Raw genomic sequence first — 10,971 nt, forward strand, 5'->3', positions numbered from 1 at the left:
AACTGCCTGGGTAGGCAAAATATATTCCTTTTCCACTAGCATTAGTAAAGTAAATGAAATAATATGACTACTTAATTTAAACATCGACTAAGGGATATAAAAATGTTGTTTAAAGAAAATATAAATGAAATATTTTCTTGTGGTTTAAATTTCCATCTACGAGGAGGTACTGCTGAGGGACTACGAAGTTCACTTTGTAACTGTGTCTTTTGGGGTACGATCACTTTCATTCAGTCTCTTTCTTCTGGCTATTTCGTCATGTTGAACCGTTAATCCCTACAAAATATATTTTACCGGCCAAATGATGTTTTGCTCTGTACATTTTAACTATGTTAAATCATTTTGAATGTCAATAATTTTGAAGTTTATGAATTTATCAGGCAAAAACGGTTTCTTTATAATTATGTAATGTTTTCATTAATCAATTAGAGGAGTCGTTAGAAACGGCTTTAATGCATTGGGACCTTTATCTCTACTGTAACTCATTTATGTGTGTTTGTGTATATATATATATATATATATATATATATGATTGAGCGCTAACTCCAAAAGTTTTTTATTCTCTGTTTATTTCTTCATATTCCTTTCTGTTGAAGAGAATAAGCTCGGAAAGTAAAAGACTTTCTCACCTTCCCGAGCGTTAAACTAATAAACCTACTTGTTGTTTATAAACCTGTCTTCGTCTTTTGTTTTTCTGTAAATTTCAACTATATATATATATATATATATATATATATATATATATATCACAATGTAACCTCGTGTATATCGTTGGCGATTTTTTCTTCCTCCGTCTTCCCTTCTTTGGACTTTCCTATTTTTCCGACGAAGAGCTCCGCTCGAAACGTCAAATTCTCTTTCTTTCCTTTCCCGAGCGTCCAGTAACACAATATCTGTATCACGTCCTTGCGTCGTTGTTTTTCGTTGTTTTTTTTTGTCGTTTTTCATTTTTGAACTCACTATACATACATACATATATATATATATATATATATATATATATATATATATATATATATAGACGCAAGAGTGGCTGTGTGGTAAGTAGCTTGTTTACCAACCACATGGCTCCGGGTTCAGTCCCACTGCGTGGCACCTTGGGCAAGTGTCTTCTACTATAGCCTCGGGCCAACCAAAGCTTTGTGAGCGGATTTGGTAGACGGAAACTGAAAGAAGCCTGTCGTATATATGTGTATATATATATGTGTGTGTGTGTGTGTGTGTGTGTGTGTGTGTGTGTGTGTGTGTGTGTGTGTGTGCTTGTGTGTCTGTGTTTGTCCCCCCACCATCGCTTGACAACCGATGCTGGTGTGTTTACGTCCCCGTAACCTAGCGGTTCGGCAAAAAGAGATCGATAGAATAAGTACTAGGTTTACAAAGAAAAAGTCCTGGGGTCGATTTTCTCGACTAAAGGCGGTGCTCCAGCATGGCCGCAGTCAAATTGCTGAAACAAGTAAAAGAGTAAAAGAGTATATATAAGGATTAATAGAAAGACAACGAATTTCAGGAGTCAGAGTTCATTTGGTCAATATATTCCCCAGCATCAGAATACTTCATAAAAATATACGTAAATATAAAAAGGTAGATACAATATAAAATATAAAACATAAATATACTCTCATGACATTGTATGGAATTATATTCCGTATTTGGAATCAATGCGAAAGTTATTATCCATGCACGGTCACAATTGCATTAACCGAAATAATCAAATGGACGAAAGGGTAGTTCAAAATGATTTTAAAAGGACTCCATAGGTAAATCTACTGAAAGTTCAGATTCTTACGGCCGTTTCAAGAACATGTTGTATGGAATGGGTGAGCTATTTCTCACTATCTCAGTTACCCACATTTCTTTCTTCAATTTTTTTTTTAAATTTCATGCGCCTGAACAGCATGTACTTCGCTCTAAGCTTCATTTTAAAATTCTCTTGAGCCATCTCTGAAGAAAGAAATGTGGATAACTGAGATGGGTGGAAATGGTTCACCCATTTATTACCACATGTTCTTGAAACGGCCGTAAGAATATGAACTTTCACTGGATTTACCTATCGATTCCTCTTAAAATCATTGCGAACTATTCTTTCATCCATTTGATAATTTCGATTAATGTAATTTTGACTGCGCGTGTATAACTTTCTCATAGATTCTAAACACGGATGTACAAGTTCATACTATATCATTCGAGTATAGTTAAGTATTGTATTTTATATTGTATTTACATATTTATATTTACGTATATTTTTATGAAGTATTCCGATGACGGGAAATATACTGACGAGATGAACTCTGATTCCTGAAAGTTGTTCTCTTTCTATTAATCTTTATATTTCATGTCATTCTATTAATTAGAGCGCTAATGAGTTGTTCTGTACAGGGAGTTAATTTCCTTTCTATCTGATTATACATATATATATATATATATATATATATATATATATATATATATATATATATATATATATATATATATATATATATATATATATATATATATATATATATATATATATATAGTAAATCAAAAAAAAAACAAAGATCAAACACAAAAAAAAACAATGCGATGACGTGGTACATGTAAAGTATTAGCAGACGCTCAGGGAAGGAAAGAAAGGTGGTTTAACGTTTCGAGCAGAACTCTTCTTCAGAAACAGAGGACAGTCCAGTAGAAAAGGAAGATGGAGGAAGAAAATCGCCAATGATTCATGAACCCCGGCCTTCTGACTGACTTTGGAGTACCTAATTCGCAGAATTCTTTCTACCATCGGATTACATTATCTTGTTCATTCGGAATACGCCATTTCTGCACCTTGGTTGTGAATCGTTATATATACATATATACACACACGTTAGAGATATTAGAGACATTTGCATCAGAGCGTTATCAATATCTTTCTCAGTAGATAAAGATATATTTTCAAAGTAGTTGAAAGTCGTCTTACCCCTGATACAACTTCTCCAATCATTCCGGTCCAGTTTCCATCTTCATCAATATGTCCAAAGCGTCCGTCTTTCACTAAGTTTATGTCAAAGGTCACATTCATTAATGGAGCCATCTCAGCTAACATGTCAACTATATAGCCATGCTGTTCTCTTCCGCTTTCATGTTTTTCTTCCATGTAAAAGGGAGGTATCTGGCGAAAACAAAAACAACCCGTTAAGAAAGAATATAAAATTGTCGGGTAAAAAGACACAGAACTATGTAAACGCCACCTAATTTGTCAGTTACATGGGTGATAATGTACAGGAAGCAGCAGATAACCTCCGATTTGTAGTCTTGGTAAACGTTTCGTTAACAAACGCACAATGTGCTTTGATTTAAACCCTTTTGGTAGCTGAAAAATAAAACGATGAAACATTAGCAGCATGAAGGCGCCATTATTGCTTAAATTCATAAGCTTCTCACTTACTTGTTTTAGTCATTGGAGTGCGGCCATGCTGGGGCACCGTCTTGAAGGATTAGGGTTATTTGAAAGGATAGAACAAGTTTGGTGCTTAATCTATCGGTCTCTTTTTGTCGAGCTGTTAAGTTACAGAAATGTAAAGAAACCAACACCGATTGTCAAGGAGTGGAGGAAGACAAACACAGACACAAACCCCCACCCCATACACATACACACAGAAACACACTCACAAACACACACACGCACGCACACACACGCACGCACACACACACATATATATACGGCGGCGGGCTCCTTTCAGTTTCCGCCTACCAAATCCACCCACAAGTCTTTGATCGGCCTGGGGCTTCAATTGGCAACAATTGCTCAAGATACCACGCAGTGGGACTGAACCTAGAACCATGTTGTTGAGAAGCGAGCTTCTTACCACAAGGGCATGCCCAAACCCATAAAGGCTAATCAACCACGCCGCGACGCAAAAACGCAACCTTCTGATTCGAAGTTAAACGCTTTGTGCCGCACATTGCATTAAAGATAAGGATTCAAAATTATTTTCAAATTAATTGAAATATTGCCATTAGGAGAGAAAAGTATTATGCATTAGTTTAATTTCAAATTTTGGTATTTATACTAAATTATATTGAATTAGAAATTTAACCAGAGGGCAAGCTGTAGATATGAAGTACGGTAACAAACTAGACATGCTTCTGTCTTATTAGGTCTCCTCAGTATATTTTTTTATCAACATTTATCAGGCCCTTGATAACAGACATATAAACATTTTAAATGAAGTATTTTAGTTCACTATCTTAAGTACGTTAACACCAACTCTTAATTTCTCATGCAGAATATGTAAGTTGGTAATTTCCCCTCTCTCACTCTTTCTTTGTTAAAATTATAATGGTTTCCGATTTAGATACAAGAAAAGTTGTTAATGAGTAAAAGTAATTAGCATACAATTTATTACAATGATTCAGACAGATTTTATACTAGGAAGTAATATGAATAAAGCTAAATATTTTAGTACTGATAGTACTTTTATCTTGCTACTCTATATCGTCCTTAATACATGCAATAATTGAGATGGCTTATATTTGGAAAACCGCTTCTGTTTCCACGATTTTATAAACCCTTCACCGCTAAGCCAGATATCAGCACAAAAGCTTCTAACAGGAATGTCGGTTGCTAACAAGGGGCTCACACTTCGTTCGCCTGATCAATAAGAAGTAGTTGTGAAATCGTAAGATCGTATTATAACCGGCTTGATAAGAGGAAGCATTAGACAAGGTAATCCTATATATATAAGACATTAGAGAAAAATCTGGATGATCAAGGTTAGAATGCCTTCGATCCAAGGTCCGCTTGGTCAGGGTTGACCTGGAACTAAACAACAACAATAATAATCAACCATCTCCAGGCAGATGTATTCTTCTTTAAGATTTATTAAGTCACTAAGTTTTCTGCTTCTATCGTATAAATTTTATAGAATTAACTTTTATACTGGTTTCAGATATTTATCAAATGCTTCTGATGTAAATAACAAACATTTTATGTTAATTTGAATATTAATAGACGTATGAATAATGATCATATTCTTTATTAGGTAGGCAATCCATCAGAAGTGATGAATTATTTTAGTACCCGGACAAGAGACGATGCAAAGCACTTACTTGTAACGTAGAAACCTTGATAACCTTTTTCGTGGGATTCTAGAAAATAAAAAGAAAGCATTGCTTCATAATTATCTCATAAAATATTTCACAAAAATATTGAATGATGAAATATCTATATTGGAAGATAACTGACAACAAACATACATATTCTGAAAACTGGTCTTGGAGTAGGTTTTGTGTTGCCTTGATTATGGAATTAGTCATACTGCTTGTCAGACATGGAAGCGCAATTTAACAGCTAACATCACTTTTATTGAAGTTGTATCTACCTTGTTATTGTTGTTGCTGCTGCTGCTGCTACTGCTGGTGTTGGTACCCTTCAGATATAAATATCTCTTTGAAAATCAAAGAAAAAGAGGATATCTATGGACAACTGCTTCGAAACCTCCTGCTTCTATATCAATACTATGAATTCATATTCATACCAATAATAATTGGAGCACTAAGTTTTTGTTAACAAAAGCTTAAAAGAGAATATGAATAAACTGGGGTTTTCAGAAAGAGAAACTGACCGGCTAATTCATACATTACAAGTGCAATCTGTGAGTGGAACAGTAAAAATATGCAAGACTGTTATCAAGTTCCAAATGTGAATTTGTCTGTGTTAACTACAACCCAAAGATTGAGCCGTGTATCTTTGTTGGAAACGGGCTTCCTCCTCAGTGGAAGATTTATAATAATTAAAAAATAGAAGAGACATACATATTTCTTGTTATGCTAAGAGGCGGTGCACGGTACCGAAATTTTAGACTCGTGTCAAATATATCAGATTCTTCCAAGTCATTGCAGAAGTATCTGCATAAGTATAGTCTACACTGCCTAATTTGTACTGGCATCGACTCGCATAAGTTGTAATAATGAAGTAAAACCAAACAGTAATATTTTGAAATACGTACGTTTCTAGCTTTCTTAGTATACAATAAGAAATTCATCGATTACACAAAGCTCCCTCAGTTTAAAGCACTTAAAAACTATTTTGGAAATGCTTTAACTGAGGAAGATTTACGTAATGAATTCATTTATTAAATATTGCGCAAAGCTGAAACGTACGTATCAAATGATTTCACAATATCAGTATTTGACGTTACTTCATTATTAAGATTCTGTGGGAGGGGTTGCGTATAAGTATCCATTTTAAAGTAAGTTGTTATTATCAAACTTCGATATAGAAATTTAGCCATCTTTAGTCATTAATAATTGGTAATATTGCCTTGTTGTGTCGGCACCGGAAGTCTCTTGATGGTTTTTCGTAGATACTTATATTCCCTTGTGTTTGTTACCAGTTATATTTCCAGTATAACTGGTTTTGACCTTTTTTTAACTAGGCTTTTGAGGTTAGTTTCAAAGCAGATTGTATGAATTTAATTTTTTCATATCGTTGTTAGCTGGAAAGATACATTTGTTATGCATTATAGATTCTGTTTTATCGCAAAAACATGTGTTCTGCTTGCGTGCGTGCGTGCGTGTGTGCGTGCGTGCGTGCTCGTGTGTATGTGTGTATGCGTGTGTGTGAGTGGGTGAGTGAGTGTGTATGTACATGCTATTTCTTTTAACTCGCGTGCTGTGTTTAAATATTTTGTTCTACGCTGTGTACGCCGTTGGATTGGATGATACAGATAGCTAGGTGTCAAAACCATAATGATTTCCAACAGAGCAGCATAAGATGGGCATCTATTCCCGTTTAGACAAAAATTGGTGTTATTGCGATATCTATGAGGTTGATTATCAGTTCTGGGGTTCGATCTTGAGTGTGCACTTCAGTATATTGATAACATCAGAAACATAAATATATGTAGTCATGTATTTATATATATAGATAAGTGTGTGTGTGTGTGTGTGTGTATGTGTGTGTGTGTGTGTGTGTGTGTGTGTGTGTGTGTGTGTGTGTGTGTGTGTGTGTGTGTGTGTGTGTGTGTGTGTGTGTGTGTGTGTGTGTGTAATAGACTAGAATAATAAAGAGAAAGTCCTTGGAACATTATTATTTATATTTGAAAGAATGAGTAGAGATGGGTTTTTGAAGGGATAATTAGGGGATAATTTTTATTTTAATCTTAATGATAATTTTTTACAGTGGGTTACTCTGATATGAGCGTCGAGTTTCAAGTAGCCGTTTTCAAACTAAAAAAATGTATGTTTTACTGGTTACTTAAATAGCAAAAGATTTTTATTTGAGCAAAAAGTAAAACATACATTATATATATATATATATATATATATATACATATCAGGTATTGAAACCATCCACATCATGATACAGCTTAAATGGTCAGGTTATCCCTCAAATATGTGTGATATCAGAATTCCGGAGCAACTTCTCTTTAGCCAATTCCCAAGAGGAAGATCAGTTTGAAGGCCGCTCTTGCGCTTCAAAGACTAACTAAAAAAACAATCAGAAGCGATGAACATTCCCTTTTCTTCCAAGGAGAACAAAGTATCAGAACGCAGGACCAGGCGCAAATCCTGCTTCTCAGCTCAAAGACTTGAGCAAAGTCGACTCCAGCATCGAGACCAACTTTGTGCAAGCATGAAAGCACGCTGGCAAAACGCTGCTCCCGTCATTGTGGTTTCGTGGCACGAAGCAAAGCAGGCTTTGCCGTCCGCTCAAGAAAACACATAGTAAATGATCCACAAGCACTCCAACAAACTGAGTCCTCAACTTCTTCCATTTGCCTAAAAGTTTGCAAGGTACCAGCAGGCCTCAAGAGACACGTCCATAGAACATGATTACCACTTCTTACTGGTGTTACTGGTTATTACCCATATCAGATAAGTCAGCATAGTACACTCTTTACTCTTTACTCTTTTACTTGTTTCAGTCATTTGACTGTGGCCATGCTGGAGCACCGCCTTTAGTCGAGAAAATCGACCCAGGACTTATTCTTTGGAAGCTTAGTACTTATTCTATCGGTCTCTTTTGCCGAACCGCTAAGTTACGGGGACATAATTACACCAGCATCGGTTGTCAAGCGATGTTGGGAGGGGACAAACACAGACACACAAACATACACACACACACACACACACACAGACACACACATATATATATATATATATATATATATATATATATATATATATATATATATATATATATATACATATATACGACGGGCTTCTTTTAGTTTTCCGTCTACCAAATCCACTCACAAGGCTTTGGTCGGCCCGAGACTATAGTAGAAGACACTTGCCCAAGGTGCCACGCAGTGGGAATGAACCCAGAACCATGTGGTTGGTAAGCAAGCTACTTACCACACAGTTACTCACTTCACAGAATCGATCAAGGATACTCCCATAGGATCCAACCAGATGTTTAGTCTAGATGTGATAAGACTGTTTAACAAAGTCCCAACTAATGAAGCACTATCAGTGATTCAAGACAAACTAGAGACGGATACCTCTCTAAAAGAATGTACTAGTATACCAATAGAAAAATTGATGGAAATGTTGACTTGTTGCGTAGAAACTACCTACTTCAGAGTAGATACTAAAATCTATCGACAAGAAGAGGGTTTAGCTAAGGGTTCCCCATTATCACCGATAATAGCCAATACATACATGGAATACTTTGAGAATTTGGCTTTAGGATCAACACTACTAAAGCCAACCCTATGGCTGCGATATGTTGATGACACCTTCGTACTCTGGCCGCACCAGGAAGATGTCCAAGTGCTGTTAGATCATGTGAACTCAATAAAGCCATCCATACAGTTCACAATGGAAAAAGAAAAAGACAATCAGCTAGTATTCCAGGGCGTATTAATAACACGAACCAAGTATGGATTCAGGATACCCGTATACCGCAAGCTACCTTCACTGGGCAATATCTCAACTTCAATTCCCACCATCCTTACAGTATAAAAAGAGAGATTGCGCAGTGTCTAAAACATCGAGCAAAGATCTTAACTAATGATCCTGATACACACCAGGAAGAAATGATCAGGCTAAGAAACAATTTGCTATGCAACAACTACCCAAATAACATATTATCCACCACAATTAGGAAGAAGAGAGTCTACCTGTCTACCCTGTGTCAAAGGCCTCTCGGAAAAGACTTTGCAAATATCTTCTCCGAGTAAAACCACCCATAGAAGAGATTATGACCAAAAATTGCGTGTACTCTATCCTATGCAGTTATGGTAGTTTATACAAAGGTGAAACATGCCGTCCCCTTAAAGTAAGAGTAGAGGAACATCGTAAATTTGTGACATGCGGAGATGTCAGGCATGGCTGATCATGTCTGGAAAAACGGAGACCACATCCCGCTGTAGGATGAAGTTAAAATAATCGACAGAGAACACCACTGGAAAATACGAAAATTAAGAGGCAGCACATATGCTAGGACACAACCTCCTAAGCAAACCTAGTGCAGATATTAATGTAATATAGGAACCAGTATAAAGAAAAGATAAAGTACTAGGTTTATAGACCCTAAAATTCACTCTATAATTGTCCACAGGCATATAGCATAGTGGACAAGAGTGCGAGCTACTAACCCTCGGATTCTCAGTTCAATCAATATAATATCAGCAGAAAAATAACATTAGCAACATACCTTAGTAATGAGAACAGTGTACCCCACTAGTCAAATAAATGGCTGGATTCGAAATTCCACCAGAACACCTGATGAAGGCTGGAGAGTACATCAGCCGAAACGTTGTGATAGCAACAAACAAGATGAGGACACCTATCCGTCAATTGTAAATATGGTATTTTTTAAAGCATGTAATTCAGGGGTGATTGTTTGGGACATTTGAGAGAGAGAGATAGGGAGGGAAGAGAGAGGGGGGAGAGAGAGAGATAGTACTTCATATATACCATCAAATACGATCTGCTAAACTTATCAAAACTTCAAATATGTAAGAAAAACAAGAATGCGAATCATGAAGATGATTTGCAGATAGAATTCGAAGGTGGTGGAAATCTTTTGGAAAATACAATCTTCACTAAACTTTCACTATTGTATATGAAATGACACTAAATTACCTATTTTCAAAACGTATTTTGCCTGTTTCTTGTGTGGCTTTAAAACATGGACATTGTATTTAAGTCATCTTAGACAGTTGGAAAGTTTTCAATAAAAGTTTCTTTAACAAATTGTAGAGACAATCGGAGTGATGTTGGGATTCTAGAATTAATGAATACTTTGAGCATAGAAGCTTTCTTACGATATAGCAAAATGAAATGAATAAGTGACGTAGCTCGTATGATAAAGGGATTTTGAAACACCTAATTTTAGGGGAACTATATTCTGGAAAAAGACTCCACATTACAAGCTGAAGCTAAGACATAAAGACTGACAAAAAATGTAATATCCTAACGGGATTCTGGAGAGAAATGGAGGTTAATAGAGTATTATGGAGTGAGAAAAGTTGTTTTATCTATATATTTGAAATGTAATATATGAACTTAGAATCAACCTACCTTAGCTTCTGCCAACGTGACTATACATTGAAACAATATCAGCAAGAAAAATCCCAAAGATACAAGATTTATGGAGAACATAAATTTCCTTAATGACATTGACATTTTAACTGGTGATATAGTGGGACAAATGATGCCTAAAAAGTGTATGAAATGTACTGACAGGGCAGTTTCAGTGAATTCGTTTTTATACCAACGTCAACGGATTTCTATATATGGTTATGTCTCTCTGACATATTACTATCACAAGCACAGCAACGTCGGTGTGTTAGCTTATGTCCGTATGTTTTAATGTGTGTGTGAGTGTCTCTGTGTGTGTGTGTGAGTGTGTGTGTGCGTGCGTGTTGCGTAGGCGCGCGTACGTATAATTGTGCGCTTTAACAAAGCTTAAAAGGTCTAAATGCCTGTGTTGCATGTATTTCTATGTACGTATGTTTGTACTTGCGTGTAATTATGCGTGCGGAAATGGATACA

At 36.0% G+C, this 10,971-nt stretch overlaps 1 protein-coding gene across 1 annotated transcript in view; it reads right to left on the reverse strand.

Annotated features, from left to right (window-relative positions):
• Positions 1-10,660, reverse strand: part of LOC106878914 (glutamate receptor 2) — a 16,004-nt gene extending 5,344 nt beyond the window's left edge. Inside the window, exons 1-3 of the mRNA XM_089353515.1 lie at positions 10,498-10,660; positions 5,074-5,112; positions 2,942-3,133 (exon numbers count right to left, since the gene is read on the reverse strand). Of these exons, the coding sequence (XP_089209641.1) occupies positions 2,942-3,133; positions 5,074-5,112; positions 10,498-10,602 (336 nt within the window). The 5' untranslated portion in view covers positions 10,603-10,660. The remainder of the gene's footprint in view (positions 1-2,941; positions 3,134-5,073; positions 5,113-10,497) is intronic.
• Between the last annotated feature and the right edge of the window lie 311 nt (positions 10,661-10,971).

The sequence above is a fragment of the Octopus bimaculoides genome, chromosome 6, assembly GCF_046866305.1.
Source record: "Octopus bimaculoides isolate indiv1 chromosome 6, ASM4686630v1, whole genome shotgun sequence".
Lineage (NCBI taxonomy): Eukaryota > Metazoa > Mollusca > Cephalopoda > Octopoda > Octopodidae > Octopus > Octopus bimaculoides.